The sequence below is a fragment of the Zeus faber genome, assembly GCF_960531495.2.
Source record: "Zeus faber genome assembly, chromosome: 11".
NCBI lineage: Eukaryota > Metazoa > Chordata > Actinopteri > Zeiformes > Zeidae > Zeus > Zeus faber.
In genome coordinates, this window is record NC_137205.1 from 12,128,984 (window position 1) to 12,147,900 (window position 18,917).

General features: G+C 44.9%; 2 protein-coding genes across 4 annotated transcripts in view; both read left to right on the forward strand.

Annotated features, from left to right (window-relative positions):
- The window catches only part of LOC307236673 (myosin-10-like), a 76,566-nt gene extending 65,859 nt beyond the window's left edge, over nt 1-10,707 (forward strand). For all 3 annotated transcript variants that reach the window (XM_080009154.1, XM_080009156.1, XM_080009155.1), the window contains 11 exons: nt 759-1,007; nt 2,779-2,991; nt 3,119-3,331; nt 4,191-4,352; nt 4,455-4,583; nt 4,719-4,807; nt 4,906-5,029; nt 5,523-5,731; nt 7,742-7,850; nt 7,991-8,163; nt 8,742-10,707. In XM_080009154.1, coding sequence (XP_079865280.1) covers nt 759-1,007; nt 2,779-2,991; nt 3,119-3,331; nt 4,191-4,352; nt 4,455-4,583; nt 4,719-4,807; nt 4,906-5,029; nt 5,523-5,731; nt 7,742-7,850; nt 7,991-8,163; nt 8,742-8,898 — 1,827 coding nt within the window. In that variant the 3' untranslated portion in view covers nt 8,899-10,707. The remainder of the gene's footprint in view (nt 1-758; nt 1,008-2,778; nt 2,992-3,118; nt 3,332-4,190; nt 4,353-4,454; nt 4,584-4,718; nt 4,808-4,905; nt 5,030-5,522; nt 5,732-7,741; nt 7,851-7,990; nt 8,164-8,741) is intronic.
- Nucleotides 10,708-14,063: 3,356 nt separating this feature from the next.
- Nucleotides 14,064-16,016, forward strand: LOC307236676 (intraflagellar transport protein 70A-like; the record flags this gene model as incomplete). The annotated part of the gene is made up of 1 exon (XM_080009159.1): nt 14,064-16,016. One exon carries the CDS (start codon nt 14,064-14,066, stop codon nt 16,014-16,016), a length of 1,953 nt encoding a protein of 650 aa, XP_079865285.1.
- Between the last annotated feature and the right edge of the window lie 2,901 nt (nt 16,017-18,917).

Genomic DNA, 18,917 nt, shown 5'->3' on the forward strand with positions numbered 1-18,917 from the left:
AGCCGGGAGCAATCCTTAAAAAGAATGAAATAAATCACAATAAAACCCATTTCCAGGTCATTCTGAAACGGTCTTCATCTCTTTCTTTCTTCCTTGGTTCAGTTCAGTTCAGATATTGGAGGAGTGCACTCAGACACCTGTTACTGGGAGGTTGAGGGCCCATCCCAGGGAAGCCGCAGCCGCCACCTCCACCTCCTCCTCCTCCAGGGAGTAGAGACCCAGACTGGGGGGTGGCACGGCTCCCTTTTCTGGTCCTTTTTTTTTCTTCTTTTTTTTTTTTTCTTTATCCTTTGTTGCGAGATTTCATAAAGAGGCATCCAAAAATGGAAAGTAAAACACCTTATTATGCAAATTGTTTTAACCCAACCGTCGCGATATCCCCCGGGTTGCGCTGTGCACGCCGTGTGCAGCTGGCAGAGTCCAGAACACCTGTAGAGTCCGGACTGAGCCTCTTCCAGAACACTGCGTCTGTTTCGGTTTTTTGGTTGTTTTTTTTTTACTTTTTTTTTATAATTTAATGAGCATAAAGCTGTCCCTGCAACCGCTCAGCTGGTAGATTTAAAAAAAAATGTCTGTTATCAGTGTCCTTCGGCAATCGATGGAGTCGGTCGCTGTTTGGCGATTTAATCTTCAATTTGCCCAAGCCGAGTTAGAAGCCCAAACAACGGAAGCCTATACTTGATATTACGCCAAGATTTCAAAGGCCCAGAAAGAATAGTAAGACGGCTATAATTAACCGCCTCCTGCTCGTTCCACAGCTAACAGAGTCTAAGAAGAAGCTTGAGGATGACGTGGGGGTCCTGGAGGGCCTGGAGGAGGTCAAGAAGAAGCTGCAGAAGGACATGGAGCTGACCAGCCAGCGCCTGGAGGAGAAGACCATCGCCTTTGAGAAGATGGAGAAGACCAAGACACGTCTCCAGCAGGAGCTCGACGACCTGACGGTGGACCTCGACCACCAGAGGCAGATTGTCTCCAGCCTGGAAAAGAAGCAGAAGAAGTTTGACCAGGTGAGGGGGAGTGGGTAGTTAAAAATGTTACTTGGACTATTTCGGTACTTGGGGTCCTTTTTAGGTCTAGATCAGGCCTGGCCAACCCGCGGCTCGCGAGCCTCATGCGGCTCTTTGGCTGGTTTCATGCGGCTCTTTCACATGACAAGCGTCAAAAACTCAGAAAAAAAAAAGCGCAGCCATTCATTCCCTATTGTGATTATAAAATCGCTATGATATATCACTCGTTTTCCACCGCGGATCACTTCCTCATTTACTCAAAGCGAACAGCAGCAGGAGTCATGTCCCATTAACGCCTGTTTTATTAGTCCTAATGCCGCGTTTACACCAAAAGCGCCGGGGCGGCGCGCCTCCATACAAAGTCAACGTATAGACGCGTTCCAGTCGCCTGGAACGCGTCTAACGCGGCATTAGGACTAATAAAACACCAAATAAGATTCAAAAAAATTTGGAAGTTTATTTTCAACACTATTGACATGGTTAGTAGTCAACATATAAGATGGATCGGCCGGTGAATTGCGTTGCGTATCGAACATCTCCGATGGAGAACTGTGAAGGCTGGAGGGGTGTGTGTGTGTGTGTGTGTGTGTGTGTGTGTGTGTGTGTGTGTGTGTGTGTGTGTGTGTGTGTGTGTGTGTGTGTGTGTGTGTGTGTGTGTGTGTGTGCGTGCGTGCGTGCGTGCGTGCGTGCGTGCGTGCGTGCGTGCGTGCGTGCGTGCGTGCGTGCGTGCGTGCGTGCGTGCGTGCGTGCGTCGCGACTCGCGAGCTGCAGGAGGAGGACCGACTGAAAGCTGCTTTAAGGGAAGGGACCATTGAGTTCTGGAGAAGTGTGCCAATGGAAAAATGCCCCAATGTCAAACGGGCTGCGCTTAAGATACTGTCAATGACACCCATGTGAAAGAATTGCTTCGAGTGGCAACAACGGAATTCAAGCCAGATTTGAAGAGCATTGTTCAAGACAAGGAATGCCAGAAGTCCCACTAAGCAACATGCATAGTAAGAGAAAAACGCTATTGTTAATTATTATATTTTTGTTTGTGGACTTGGTTGAACTGAGAGGTATACCGCGGAAACGCAGTACTTTCAGTACTTACAGTACTTACTTTTTTTTTTTCAAAAATGTGGCCAGGACTCCGGAACACCTAGTCCCAGGTATATGTGGATGGCCAAAGCATCAGATCGTGTATGGTAGGCAAGAGCCAAAACTGATTCTTAAAGGTTAGGGTTTAAGGGACACTATTGAATAAATTGACCCAACATGAAAAAAATACATCCTTATCATTAAACCCGAAGTCCAATTCCTCCCTCTATGAATAAATAAACAACAGTACTTTTTGAACTGAGAGTTTGTGTGTGTGAGACAGTGCACACAATGTTATATTTTTGTTTGTGGACTTGGTTGAACTGAGAGTTTGTGTGTGTGAGACAGTGCACACAATGTTAATTGTTGAAAATAACTGGCCTGTGGTCTAAGTACTCCATCCATCCATCCATCTTCAACCGATTATCCTTAGTCGGGTCGCGGGGGCTAGGAGTCAATTTCTGTCATTATCATGTTGGTGTGTGACATTTACAATAAATCTGGCTGAGCAGAGGTCTGTGTGTGTGTGTGTGAGGAAGGGATGGGGTGATGTTCATGTGTGCCCATGTGTATGATGTGGCTCTTTGCAGTAACACAGTAAAAAAAGTGGCTCTTAGTCTCTGACTGGTTGGCCACCCCTGGTCTAGCTGATTCATTTAGTAATCACCCATTTTGAATTGAACCCCTCCAGATGCTGGCTGAGGAGAAGAGCATCTCAGCACGCTACGCAGAGGAACGCGATCGGGCCGAGGCAGAGGCCCGGGAGAAGGAGACCAAAGCCCTGTCCATGACCAGAGCTCTGGACGAGGCCCTGGAGGCCAAGGAGGAACTGGAACGGACTAACAAGCAGCTCCGGGCCGAGATGGAGGACCTGATGAGCTCCAAAGACGACGTGGGCAAGAACGTGAGTGACAAGAACGAGCGCCGGCCCCATCTAGGGATCAGAAAGCCGGGCAAAGAACAAGTTATTACGGAAAAAAACAAGCCGTTAAATGAAGTCATCCATGCTCGAACCTCTCTTGCCGCTTCAGGTCCATGAGCTGGAGAAGTCGAAACGTACCCTGGAGCAGCAGCTGGAGGAGATGAGGACCCAGCTGGAGGAGCTGGAGGACGAGCTGCAGGCCACGGAGGACGCCAAGCTGCGCCTGGAGGTCAACATGCAGGCCATGAAGGCCCAGTACGAGAGGGACCTGCAGGGCCGTGACGACCAGAACGACGAAAAGAAGAGGGCCCTGGTCAAACAGGTGCAGAAAAACACACAAATCCTGATAACACGTACAGTTAACCCCTTTTAACCTAACTCATGGAGTATTATGCCTCGTTCCCCAAATTCTCAGAGACCAAGATAAATAACCATAATCAGCGTGCTAAATAGGCTATGAACTACAGATTCATAGCCAGTTTAGTAGTACAGTTTAGTAGTCAAGTCTGTTGGTTGCAGGGTAGAGATGGACCAGGAGCCAGGTGGAACGAAAGGCAGCCTTAGTTGGGCATTAATTTAAACCAAGAGTCACGACATTTGTCTTTTCAGACGTATAAATAACAACTTGTAGGTGCAGTCTGAAGCAGTAGACCAGCCTTGCTGTCAGGAGAGAGAGGGAGAGGTGAAAGCACAGCAGCTCTAAAGGACTCTGCTAATCACCTCAATCTTCTGTAGCTACATCCCCTTCCGGTTTGCCAGTGCTGGCTCTCCCCACCTACAGATGGTGCCAAAACCACTCCCCAGTACCACATGTGTAATTTACTGTTTTTATGTATTAGTGCCTTTTTTATATTCATTGTTGTCTTGTATTTGAATTTGTTGGCAACAAATTGCCCTCCTTTCTATATTGTGACCTTTCTGTAACAGCAGTAGCTACAGACTATACACCACAGTTTCAGCAAAGCCTTCAATGAGAGCAATAAGCATCGGAAGAGTCACAGGATTAGATGAGGACAAAGTGAGAAGGTGGATAGGATTTAGCTCTGAGGGGTAGAAGGGGTAGAGGATCCTAGAGGGTAGAGGGTTAGGGTCCAGAATATACAGACATAAAACTCATCTAAACTAATCTGAGAAATATAGACTTTGCTGCACTGAACTAAACAGGCTCCTCCCTCATCCAGGTGCGAGAGATGGAAGTGGAGCTAGAGGATGAGCGGAAGCAGCGAGCTCTGGCTGTGGCCGCCAAGAAGAAGCTGGAGTTGGACCTGAAGGACATCGAGGGTCATATAGTGGGAGCCAACAAGGCCAGAGACGAGGCCATCAAGCAGCTCCGCAAGCTGCAGGTAGGGAAGCCTTCTAGGTTTGTCTACAAGAGGTTCATGTGATCTGTTACGAAATATCAATATGAACCCAGCATTCCCATTCCTGTTTCTGGTCTCCCCCAGGCCCAAATGAAGGACTATCAGAGGGAACTGGAGGACGCTCGGGCCTCCAGAGACGAGATCTTCTCCCAGTCCAAGGAGAACGAGAAGAAGCTCAAGAGTCTGGAAGCTGAGATCCTGCAGCTGCATGAGGTGCACGTCTGCTTTTAGCGTCTTTGTTCAGTTCAAGCTCCTGCGACAGGGGACAGGATCTGCTGTTTGGACTACCACATTAGATCATGTACAGGGCCTTCATGATGACCTTTGACCACTGTGTGGTACACGCAGGACCTGGCGGCGTCAGAGAGGGGCCGGCGCCACGCGGAACAAGAGCGGGACGAGCTGCAAGACGAGATCTCCAACAGCACCTCTGGAAAGTGAGTGCATTAGAATAGCACAATTACAGCACATATGGTAACCATAGCAATCATGCCAGTATTGTTCCATTTGGTTAAAATCTTTGAACGTGTTCCAGGTCTGCCCTGATGGACGAGAAGAGGAGGCTGGAGGCTCGCATCGCCCAGTTGGAGGAGGAGCTGGAGGAGGAGCAGGGCAACATGGAGCTGCTGAACGACCGCTTCAGGAAGACCACCATGCAGGTAGCGTGGAAAATGTCCAGAGATAAAGTGTTTTGTTTTTTTTTTAAATTGGAGACGAGAGTCTTTTTGGAAAAAGAGGGGATCTTGGGGTTTCAGACTCTATGAACCAAATATATTTTGTCCAAACGATGTCTAGACAGAATATGAATAAGAACGTCATTGTTGAACACTGTTGATCGTCTCATGAACATCACTGTTCATGAGACGCCATTTATTTTTTTTGTCACGCTTCTTATAATTGTTATAAGTAATCTTATAAGTGTTTTTGCCTTAAAATGAGTTATATTCTAGGATGAAAAATTTACAATTTTGCTTTGATCCATCTCCATTTACTCTCATTTATTACAGGAAATAGTTTGTTTACTGACAATGGATCCATATTCACTAGCTTCGCCCCATATCAATGGGGGCCAAAACCGTTGACCTAGGTCTTTTTTTGTTGTGGAGATATTATTGAAGTTCTCTTCCATATCGCCTCGTTCCTCCTTCTCAGGTGGACACGCTGATCACAGAACTGAGCGGCGAGCGCAGCGCGGCCCAGAAGAGCGAGAACGCGCGGCAGCAGCTGGAGCGGCAGAACAAGGAGCTGCGCGCCAAGCTGGGCGAGCTGGAGGGCTCGGTGAAGAGCCGCTTCAAGGCCTCCATCACCGCCCTGGAGGCCAAGATCGCACAGCTGGAGGAGCAGCTGGAGCAGGAGGCCAAGTGAGGAGAACACTTGATATCTAAATTCTGTCTGGTCTACTGTGGCCTCACTAATTGTATTGAACCATTTATCAGACTTGAACCGTTCAAATCTATTGCATAAAATGTAAATTTTGTGAACTTTTAAAAACAGCACCGTTAAATTTGATGTGGAAGGATTGAGTGCAGCAAGTGACACTCCGATCAGATTACACTCGATTGTTTTTGCTCAGATTCTGTTGTGTTAAATCTTCTTGCCTTTTTTCGGGCTAAAAGTATCTGACCCACGGCAACCACAGTACGCAGAGACATGGCTGAGGTCTCGTCGGAACCGGGACATTTCAGACGTCTTGCAGTTCGAGGTTGATCAGTATCAATGTACATTTGGGGCAGAAATTTGTGAAGAACTGTTGCAATTTTACCGGAAATAGAAGAACGTTGGCGCGACTTGATTAGTTTGAGGAGCGGGGCGCTTTGTGACATCATCACCCAAAGTTATGTAAGTCCAACCTTCGTCTCTCGGAAGTCATTCGCATTCAGCACCCTGTGCCCTGTGGACTGCATAGCATTTGCTACGCGTAGACCAATGAAACTTAAACCGCGGCTCGCAAGCTGCATGTGGCTTTTTTTATAACTAGTTGCGGCTCTTTAAAGCTTTTTTTTTTTAATTAAATAAAACAATTCAAAATTAGTATTGCAATAAATTTTGTCTAAGACATTATCTGCAGTATTCAAAACTGAATTTCCCATTAGACACATCAACCTATGATGGCTTCCAGAGAGAGCGCATGTATAGAGATCTGTTTCCTGATAGTAATCAAGGATCTTTCAACTGAGTGATCAATGGATGATCACCTGGTTTCAACTGGCAATTTCATTATTAATTATTCGTATTTAATTATATTATTATTATTATAAGTAATAATCTGGAGCCTGGAACTTAACACCGGACCAACCGTGCCACGCGAGACCACCGCGTCTAAATCGCCCATCGGCTTCCACAATGCAAGCACCACAACAGCCCCCATGCAATTAATAAAAAGAAAAAACAACTTTTATATCAATCCATGGTTTTTATTTAAGCCATTAAACTTAATTTAAGTGCATTATTCCAGAGAACACGGCATCTGCTGCTGCAGCGCAAAAACCCAGCAGCCACAGAAGACGTGCAGTAGAGTCGGCTCGTCGCTTTCTCTACGTAACTTCCAGTTTGCCATCCACCATAATCCATGTGAATACAGCGCAACCTATTCTAGTGCCCTGTTTCCAGTGTGCGAGACAGTGGGAAAACGATCTTAACAAGAAGCTGGTAATAAAAACATGGTAATAATAAATCCTCTGTGATAGGTCGAACACATGAGCCAACGAAGCACAGGTAATCCACATTCTTAAAAACATATTTAAAACGTTAACAATAACCGACTAAGATAAGACGCTTCATTTAAAGTAAACATGATGTTATTTATACACAATTTATTTCCAAAACATTAAATCTGCATTAAAAAAAAAAAAATCGCGTCCCTCCGCCCAATCTCGACGTGGACACGGCGGACTGGGAGAGACCTTCGATCACAACAGGTTTTCCTCAGCACGACGGAACTCTGAAGCCGGTCCTAAACCGGACCCTGTGTATTGCTGCCTGCAGCTATATTTAGTATTGTTGTTATTATTCTTTTTTAATTTTTATTTAATTTAAAAAAAATTTTGTTGTTGTTGTTTTTCTCTTAGCAGAATGTTTGTGATATGACATCATGACCCCCAAACACCAAAGTTGGAAGCGGTGTTTGGTGATCGAAAATTCTGTACACTTCAAAAAAGATTTTAAGAAATGGGCCAGCGTCCACACAAACTGGGCCCACGACACAATTTTGGGACCCACCAGTTGAAACCGCTGATTATTTTCTTTATATATGATATAACAGTAAAATATGAAATCCAATAAAGAATAAATAGAAGTACAATAATATATAAATATTTTTTTATAATAACGCCACCCACATCATCTTCCTCACTCTGTGCACTGATTCATAGGGAGCGGTCAGCAGCCAATAAGATTGTTAGAAGGACGGAGAAGAAACTGAAGGAGGTGTGCATGCAGGTAGAGGACGAGCGTCGCCATGCCGACCAGTTCAAAGAACAAGTAAGCAGTGTTTTATAAGCACATTCATATGCGGGGTTTCTATTGAAGATGGAGGTCTTTTAGTTAATTACTCCAGTGTTTGTTTTTCTTTTTGTGCTTATACCAGAATTTATCCTTAATAAGTCTCCGTTCGTCCGCAGATGGAGAAGGCCAACTCGCGCATGAAGCAGCTGAAGCGTCAGCTGGAGGAGGCGGAGGAGGAGTCCACCAGGGCCAACGCCTCGCGCCGGAAGCTGCAGAGGGAGCTGGACGACGCCACCGAGGCCAGCGAGGGCTTGAGCCGCGAGGTCAACACGCTCAAGAGCCGCCTCAGGTCTGTCGTGAGAAAGCACTCGGGCTAGGCGACCATAACTGCTGTTTTTCAACAGCCTTTTCTAGACTTCTCCTTGGGAGTCTAGAAAGGGCTGATACTCGGGAGATTCTCTGCTTCACTGATTCCCCTCCCCCAATGAACACCTCGATTCCTCCAATATTCACTCTGTGCTGGAATTGATGATGGACAGGGGAAGTTGAAATAGTTTATTCATATTCAGAACGTTGATTGAATTTTCTCTATTCTGGCCGTAACGTTTGCCTTTGTCCAGCGCTTTCGGTTATGGGAGTGTTCATTACATTTCTTGCTTTTGACTCCACCCCTGTCCAGCAGGAAGGTTCTGGGCTTGAACCAGAGCCTTTCTGTGTGGAGTTTGCTTGTTCCTTCCGTGTTTACGTGGGTTTCCTCCAAACCTAAAGACATGCATCGTGTTCGTTCGGGTTCGTTCCGGCTGAAGCCATTGACCGCCTTGGTGAAGAACTGGAGTTGGTTCCCGGATGAGTTAAATGCAGAGGACTAATTTCCCCCACAGGAATAATAAAGAGTCTCTTTTTCTCCTTCGCCTTCCTCCTTGGTAGGCGTGGAGGCCCCATCAGCTTCTCCTCCTCCAGTCGGTCGGGCAGGCGTCCGCTGCAGGTGGAGGGAACCTCGCTGGACCTCCTTTCCGACGATGAGCTGGAGAACAAGATCACGGACAGCAACGCCAATGAGACGCCAGCGCCCCAGCCTGAATAGAATGAACCCCACCAGCCACCCTGGAGCCTTGCTACTCTCTCTGCTTAAGAAATGTAGACCCTCCCAAGCCCAGAGTAGGGACCCCTTTCCACGCTCCTCTAGGCCTGTACCCTACCACCCCACTCCGAAAACCTGGATGGATTCATCCGGACGCAGCATGGCTGAAGCCATATCCCGCCCGAGCCCCAAAATTAGTCCCCTCGCCCCAGCAGACACCAGCAGTTGTTACCTACCCCCACCTCCCCCAATACACCTGCTGTTAAATAGACCTTCAGGTCACCCTATAGGTCTATATAACAGCTGCTCCCAATATCCACTATGTACAGGCTTTTTTTCTATGTCGGGCCTGATCATTATTTAGGCAAGAGCACAGGGGAATACCCAATGTGAATACCCCAGTATGTTCATACTGGGGTATTCAAAAAAATGTATGTATTAATCAGAATAAGTATTAAACGTCATATATTTTAATTGTTTTAAGATAGTTTGGAAATTAAATTACATCGGCAGATCATTGACATAGTTGGCCATGGTTCCTGGCTTCCTATAGACTGTAAACAACACTGTATGGACAAGTATATTTGTAAAAGTTATACAAAAGTTGTCCTAAATTTGGAAATTAAAAAAAATTATCGGTTTCAAACAGTTTGAAGATGAGCGTAGAGATTTGTTTTTATCATGGCATCCAACACCCCATTCTGCATTCTCTAGCAAAATGAACCATTGAGCTACGTTAGTTCGGCTGTTGCTGATGTCCGCTGTCCGCTAATGAATGTGCTCAGTTTCGCAATTAATCGCCTTGTTGCCTCAGTGCTAAAACGTGCTCCCTCTTGACAAAAATTGTAATGAAACTATTTGGCAATACGTCACTGTCAACTCAAGTAGATTTCTAAGCGGTCAAAAATGGACGGTTTGGCAGTTCAGCCACTTGATGAAGGCATTTGAGGTGCACATAGGTGTGCTGCACCTGACACAAGTCTTATCCAGTTCTGGATATTTCAACATGCTATCGTCAAACCTTTGCCATTTGTGTCCTTATAATAGCCACTCTCATCAAATGCCTGAAATAATATGAAGAAATGCTCTATTAAACGTTTGAATGAGTGTTTTAAACACAGTTTGAATGGATCAGGGGATCCAAACGGATCGATTGAAGAGCTCAGATGAAAATATGTGTGTTGTTACTGTGCAATGACAATTTTACCATTCTGTAAGCTGTGCGGCACACGTCTGAGGCCTTTCCATCTCATAGCAAGCAAAATAAAAAGTGAAAAACACGTTTTGTGAGACATCTCTAGAAAGTGCCTTCGGTAATAATCAGCAGAGGGAACAGAAGTTGGTCACGGACAGAACACACAGTGGTTAAGGTGAGTGTATAAATTTTAAAAAAAGAGAGTGTTTGAGATGTTGAAAGAGGAACTGTCCAGCCAAGCTTTGCTTTATATCAACCACACACACGCACACGTCACGTTTGTAGCATTTCGACAGAGGGTTTGTGAGGATGAATCGGTGGCGAGTCGAGACTGTCCCATTGAACGATTTAAGAAATGTTTGTCTTTTCTTTTATGTTCTCTGGAGGATGTACCGATTCTGTGTCCGGGCAGAAATGAGCTATGACCTACAGGATGGAAGCGTTCTAGTTGGGGATTGACCGGGTTCAAAGCTTTAACATCCGTGGAAGGTTGTTATGACTATGACTGAACTGGCTGTTGACAACCAGGTATTATTCATCATCTCCTATTATTTTTCTTGTACTCCTGTATTTCTAGACTTTTTGTAAAAGACCAATAAACATATTCATGTAGTAAATGTTGGAACTCCTCTGCTTTTTCTTTTTTTTGTAAGAAGTTAAATTATAGGAAGAAAGAGAAATTTGTCTTCAACCCAGAATGAGAACATTCCGTTGAATCATTACTGTAACTTTGCGTACTTGAATACATTCTACATCCATTGCTTTAATACTTTTTCTTTGAGTAAAATGTTGTGTTCGTCCCACGTTCAGACCCAAGTTCATAGAAGACAAGCTGAGGCAGAAGCTAAATGAAACATGGGGGAAAGTGATTGGCTACAATGCCACATATTCCCAATCCAACTCAATGATTTGACTCGTTAATCAATGACTGAGGAGGTAAATATGAAGTAATGTATATACACCCATCAGCCACAACATTAAAACCACCACTAATAACCACTAATATTGTGTAGCTCTCCCTCGTGCCGCCAAAACAGCGCTCACCGTCGAGGCATGGACTCCGCAAGACCTCTGAAGGTGTCCTGTGGTGTCTGGCACAAGACGTTCGCAGCAGATCCTTTAAGTCCTGTAAGTTGTGAGGTGGGGCCCCCATGGATCAGGCTTGTAGTTCCAGCACATCCCACGGATGCTCCATCGGATCGGACCCTAACCCTGGCCATTCACATGATGTAGAAGAAAACGTGATTCATCAGACCAGGCCACCTTCTTCCATTGCTTTCAGCAGTGGACAGCCCCATACGCAGCAAGCTGTGATGCATTGTGTGTTCTGACACCTTTCTATCATAGCCGCATTAACTTTTTCGGAAATGTGTGCTACAGTAGCTCTTCTGTGAAGTCGGATCAGATGGACTAGACTTCGCTCCCCACGCGCATCCATGAGCCCATGGGCGCCCATGACCCTGTCACCGGTTCACCGGTTGTCCTTCCTTGGACCACTTTTGGTAGGTACTAACCACTGCATACCCCACAAGACCTGCCGTTGCTAGCCATCACAATTTGGCCCCTCGATCAGATCCTTACGCTTGCCCATTTTTCCTGCTGCCAACACATCAGCTTCAAGAACTGACTGTTCACTTGCTGCCTTAATATATCCCACCCGTTGACAGGTGCCATTGAAACAAGATGATCAATGTTATTCACTTCACCGGTCAGTGGTTTTAATGTTGTGGCTGGTCGCTGTATGAAGGTGTGACTGTAATGTCCACAGAATAATAATAATAATAATAATAATAATAATAACTTAAATCTGTATAGCGCCCAAGGTCGCATTACAGGAGAGGGGCAAGGGGGGGGGGGGGGGGGGGTGACAAATTAAGGGAGAGAGGAACACAACAGAACAAATGGATAGCTAAACTAACTAACTAATGGGGAAAGGCCATGGTGAAAAGGTGGGTCTTGAGTGTTGTTTTAAAAGTGTCCAGGGTCAGGGCGTTACGGATTATGGGAGGGAGAGAGTTCCACAGGGTGGGGGCTGCCATGCTGAAAGCTCTGTCCCAGAAAGTTCGTAGTCTGGTACGGGGGATGGACAGCAGACCCATGTCTGAGGACCACAAATTCCCGGATGGAGTGTGCTGGTGGAGGAGGTCGGACAGGTATTGGGGGGCGAGTGCGTGAAGGGATTTGTATGTGAGGAGGAGTTCGTAAGAGATGCGGAACTTGCGGACCGGGAGCCAGTGGAGGTGGATGAGGGTGGGGGTGATGTGCTGCCAGGGCTCGGTGTGAGTGAGAACCCTGGCAGCCGAGTTCAAGCTGAACAATGAGTTCACAGCAGACTTCAAAACTCATTGTAAAGGCGACAGACAGGCCTGCATGGAATACCACTCCTCAGAAGATCTCGCTCCCCATTGAGAATGGCTTTTAGTGTCGAGCCATTTGACTTTTTCATGTGAGAATTTAAATAGTTTACACTTTCTATTAAACAAAAAGCACAGCCCTTTCCGACTCTATCCTGTAATCATGTTTGTTTCATGTTTTCTCATCATCATGTAAAAATGTAATTCTATTATAAGAACTAATTAAGAAATAATTCATTCTATAATAATAAAATCAGAAATGAAATCAAAATCCACGAGTAAATGTGTGTTTATTGTGTAAATCTATATAAAAGGATACAGATTAGTATATGCTTTTATCCCACTGTATTATTCACATTTTTTGCAATATTGACAGTACATGTATTATCAATTATTGCATAAAAACATTTATTGATTATTTTAAATAACTTATGACCGTTTCAATTACATGCATTCTAATACATACGTACAAAATAACATTTCAATGATCAGTAAGAACTACAAAACATATAAATTAAATCTCTAATGAAAATCGAAATCCATGTGAGCCTTCTCAATGACATGACCACATTTAGTCTGTTGAATGTCCTGTACTGTGTACACTGTGAGCTCTCCATTGGGACGTACAGCGCCACCTAGTGGACAAGACTGTGGACACATCCAGGCAGAAAGACTTCCATTTGTCCTGTGAAATGTTCAAAAAGAGTCTTCTTCAACATATCAAACGAACAAAAAGTAACTAGTTAAGAATTTTAGGTAGAATTTTATCAAGTAATTCAAGAGGGCCTGAGTTGTTATTTTCAAATGACTGCACATTTTCCGTTGGATTCTTGTTCCATTTTAATGAAATGATGTTCAGTTTCACGGGCTTGAGATTTAAATGTGGTCAATGATTTTACTACTCAAAATGTTTTTCTTTAATTATTTAATTTTGATCTTTGACAGTATGTGATGATGGTTTTTTTTATTTATTATAATACATTTTTTATATAACACATGCACACACAGACACACACCACTGAATGAGGATGGAGAGGAGGGAGGACACCTGAGGAGCATGAGTTGCCCTCACACACACACACACACACACACACACACACACACACACACACACACACACACACACACACACACACACACACACACACACACACACACACACACACACACACACACACACACACACACACACACACACACACACACACACACACACACAAACACACAGAAATTGTCAAGGTGTGGAGTTTTTTGTCTTAATGGAAGCATCATGACATCATTATGACGTCATTGGTACAAATGCATTCTATTGTGTTGACTTAAATTCTTGCACTACACCATGTGAGAACAGATAATGGGCAAGACAGGATGCAAGCTGCCATAAGAACCCAAAAAGAACAAGTACTGTATTTACCAAGCTAATAAGAACAGCTGTGGCATTATTGATGTTAGTAAATTCCTCACAAATGGTTCAAATTGACCCTCTTTTTATAATATATTTCTATAATATATATTATATATTTTACGATATTTATATTGTAATTATTTTTATGTTTACATAATATATTTAAAATTTTTAATAGTAAAGATTTCCTTTACGATATTTTATTTATGTAAGAATGACGCTGACGACTATAAAAGATGGCGAGTACACAGCCACGATCTATAAACTGATTAAAGATAGTCGTTATGGAGACGCCATACGGATTCTAAGTAATGAGCTTCAAAAACACACTAGGTCCAGGGCAGCTTTCTCTCTGCTGGGCTACTGCTACTACCACCTGCAGGACTTCACCAATGCGACAGAGTGTTACGAGCAGCTCACGCAGCTGCACCCAGAGGTGGAGGAGTACAAGCTGTACTACGCCCAGTCCCTGTACGGAGCCTGCGTCTACCCAGAGGCCATGAGGGCCACCTTCCTGCTGGACAACCCCAAAACTCACACCAAGAGGATTAAACTTCAAGCAGCTATCAAGTACAGTGAAGAGGAGTACGCTGCAGCCAAGGCGCTGGTGGAGCAGCTTCCTCAAGATGACCCAGACTATAACGTGGATCTGGGCTGTCTGGTCTACCAGGAGGGGAAGTATGAGGAGGCCTGCAAGAGGTTCAGCTCAGCCCTGCAGGAGCTGGGGTACCAGCCAGATCTGTCTTATTACATTGCGCTCTGTCACTACAGTCTCAGAAACTACACTCAGGCCCACAAGCACATTGCAGAAATCATAGAACGAGGCATCAGACAGCATCCAGAGCTGAGTGTGGGCATGGCGACAGAAGGCGTGGAGGTTTGCAGCGTAGGAAACACTTTCGTGCTGCACGAGACTGCGCTGATTGAAGCTTTTAATCTGAAGGCGGCTATCGAGTTCCAGCTGAAAAACTATAAAGCTGCTCAGGAAGCTCTTACGGACATGCCTCCCAGATCTGAGGAGGAGCTGGACCCTGTGACACTCCACAACCAGGCTCTCATGAATATGGATCAGAATCCGTCAGTGGGGTTTGAGAAGCTGGCCTTCCTGCTGCAGCAGGTTCCCTTCCCCCCCGCCACCTTCGCTAACCTGCTTCTGCTCTACTGCAAATTTGAGTACTTTGACCTGGCGGCTGATGTCTTGGCAGAGAATGCCCACATCACATATAAGTTCCTTTCCCCATACCTCTATGAGTTTCTGGATGCCATGCTGACCTGTCAGACAGCTCCTCAGGAGGCCTTCAAGAAATTTGACGAGATGAACGGCAAACTCACAAAGCAGTTACGCAAGCTCGCCAAGCAGGTGCAGGAAATGAGGCTGTCTTGTGATGAAGAGGGGCTGAAAAAGGGCGTGCAGGATTACGACCAACTGCTGGAGAAGCACATCCCGGTACTAATGGCTCAAGCTAAGATCTATTGGAAGCGGGAGAACTACCAAATGGTGGAGAAGCTTTTCCGCAAATCAGTGGAGATCTGCAACGAGCATAACACCTGGAAGCTCAACGTAGCACACGTGCTCTTCATGCAGGAGAAATACAAGGAGGCCATTGGCTTTTATGAGCCCATAGTGAAGAACCACTATGACAACATCTTGAATGTCAGTGCAGTGGTTCTGGCTAACATGTGTGTGTCCTACATCATGACCAGCCAGAATGAAGAGGCAGAGGAGTTGATGAGGAAGATAGAGAAAGAAGAAAAACAGATCTCGTACGATAACCCAGACAAGAAGGTTTTCCACCTCTGCATCGTCAACCTGGTCATTGGGACCCTGTACTGTGCCAAGGAAAACTTTGACTTTGGCATCTCTCGTGTCATCAAGAGCCTGGAGCCGTACAACAAGAAGCTGGGGACGGACACCTGGTTCTACGCTAAACATTGCTTCCTGTCCCTGTTGGAGAACATGGCCAAACAGATGATCATGCTGAGAGACTCCATCATCCAGGACTGTATCCTGTTTCTGGAGCAGTGTGAGATGTACGGCAGGGGGGAGTCTGCCATAATTAAGCAGCCTCTGGAGGATGAGCACCCTCATGATGGCAAGAACACCGTCACCTATGAGGCGCGGCAGCTCAAGGCGCTGTTCTACGAGGTAATCGGATGGAACCAGTGATGTCATGAAACCGCATCATTGTCAGTTTCCTGTTGGCTGTCAGTTGCACTGATAAAGGAATTTTACCGCGCCAGCCTGGCAGCTGGAGCGCTCACTTAGGCCCACAATGAAATACGACGGCTAACCGATGAGCTGGAGTCTGCTCGCTTGACCCAGAGAGCTTATGAGCTCTGCAGCAAGCTTAACAAGAGAACAGCTCCTCAGACAGGAAGTCAGTAAACTGAAGAATTGTCCGATTGTTCCGCTGCACACAGAACTCTTAAGAATAATCGACTAGATCAAGAGAAGAGCGAAGCCGCATTCCTGTGATGCTGAGATGAGCTCCCTGCATGACAAGATGGTATCTCTGCAGAGGGAAGTGGATCAGCTGCGGTCTGTACTCCAATTGCAGCAGAGCGAGGCTAAACAGCAGCTTCTAACTCTGCAGGCTCGGTCAGACCAGGCCAACGAGTTGGCAAAATCTTGTGCATCTTAAATGAGAAGATAGTTGATCAGACACTGCCTTGCAGAGAGCAGAGGTAGTACTGCAGAAGGAGATGCACAGACTTGAGTCTGTCCTCCAAGGGCAGCAGCATGAGGCTAAAAATCGATCAGGTCGGACGGTTGCACGGACATAAGTGGATGCAGAATCGTGCCGGGCAAACAAATTATACTCCGTACGTTTTCTCATTGCGGCAAACTGATATCCCAAACTCCTCAATGTCTTCCATGACAGCGGATGTGCACGGACAGCTGAAAAGCTACTGCACGGAACCTACATCTTTCCGTCTGACATAATTTTGGCCGCACTGTGACTCACGCCTTCACAGATGCATCAGGAATAAATCAGCATTTACTCTGCAGACCACAGGCTGGTCATGTTATCAGCTGGCTGTATTGCCTACGTCTGAGTTGGCCCAGAGCAACCAGACATGCAGGATTTTAAAGCGACTGCTTTGCCAAAATGAAGAAACAGTGGCATCAAGTTCATGTACAAGTTTATTTATATTGTGCTTTAAAAACAAATCAGGTTTGCACAAAAGTGCTTTACAACAATTGTGGATTGCATAGATCGTTTTGACACACTTGCTAATACACATACATGGCTAATATGGTAAGACATGATGAGTTCAGAAATATAGCCACGAGCAAGGCCATGCAGAGCTTTACACATGGTTCCAAACTGAATCCTGTCCACGACTGGAAGCCATTGCAAAGATGCAAGAATTGGAGTGATGGTCTGTTTTTTGGGGTTTTTTTTACATTTGAATTATAGCCTTGTCTTGCTTAAAGCATTTGCATCTGTTGGGGTCTCTAGAGATGGGCTACATAAACCTGATGATTACAATGCCATGCTCAGAACACCATCACACTGCATAAAGCCTTAATTGTTAATAAACATGTGTGTACTATGGAAAAAAAAGCTACCCACACTGTCAAAGCAAAGGATCCTTACAGGGTAAGGCATCGGAACATGGCAGCAACGGAGCCTGAGTGAAAAATATTCTGCAATGTCGGAGGATTAACTCAGGACGTTAGGAAACGATATCTCACCGGACAATGTTCTGGGTCTACGTGCTGTTACTGAGGATTATCTCTGCAGATTTGAAGACAAGCCAACAGCATTGGCTTCACAAAATAAGTATTCACACCACAGCAGCTATATGCATGTCTGAATGAGTTATTAGTGACTTGTTTGGTGCCTCATTATTTGTGTTTTAAAATAAAACACTACATCAAACAAAATACCCTCATCATTGATATCAACTGTCTTCAACATTTTTTTCAAAGTTTAATGTTTTCACTTGTAGTGCCTGTAAAGTAATGAAGACTGAAACTCTTGATAGTTAAGTATGTTCACATTGGAGGGGGAGATTCACCACACCAGGCTACAATTAAACATAAAACCAAAACACATTTACGCAGAAAACATAAACATCGGAGGACAACATGTATTAAAAAAATAGTTAATTAAGTCCAGGAAAACTGGAACAGCAATTGGGCACGTGGCCTCTTCCTGTCATCGTTATGGCAGTAAATGAAGGAGGAAAGGAAAGGAATGCTCCAGGAGGGTGCTAGGGTGTGATCAAAGCAGGTGTGTGTGTGTGTGTGTGTGTGTGTGTCCACCGGTGAGTGTACAGGACTCCCAATTGGTTCTGGTGTATAAGGTCGGTATTATATCGTGACGCCTTCAAGCAGTGGAAAGGGCCCCGAAGCCAAAACAAAATGTACTTAAGTACAGATACTTCAAAGATGTACTTAAGCTTTCCACCACTGCTATCTGTCTGTCTGTCAAAAACTAATTTTGTGTTTATTTAGGAGTAGATATGAAGGAATCCATTTTATCACGGCAATTATGGGTAATATTATACAATATAAATCACATTATTTCCTTATATGCACTTTTTTTGAAAAACCCCCATATTAAATGGTTTAATAATGTAATTTATCAGACTAGGTTTCATACTGATGGTAATCTGTTTGGCCTTGAATTTAAACTTTTATAATTGTCAATTGTCTGAAAAGAAACTATTACCATGGAACAAGTTTATCGTAAAGTTTGCTTATTCACCACCATGTCCGTGTCCACTCTGTACGTTCTCTAATGGGCCTGTTTTTTCTAATTCAAATTATTGGGATACTTATTATTGGGATACTTGTGCATCACTCACATGGGATGTGAGTGATGCACGGCGCCGATCACTGGAGTGTCAAAAGGAAACCCAAACACTCTGGAAAAAAATAAAAATTCTCAAGAGCCCGTGGCACCCCAAGGCTCAAGGCAATTGCTGAACTATGCCATATGGAAAGACTGCCTGTGGGAACACAGGCCAGTAAAAAAATGGTCTGAGCCTAGTAACCCTGCGTAGGAACCTCATTTTGGCCAGCTATATCCTGGACCTGAGTCTTTTGGTCACTTGC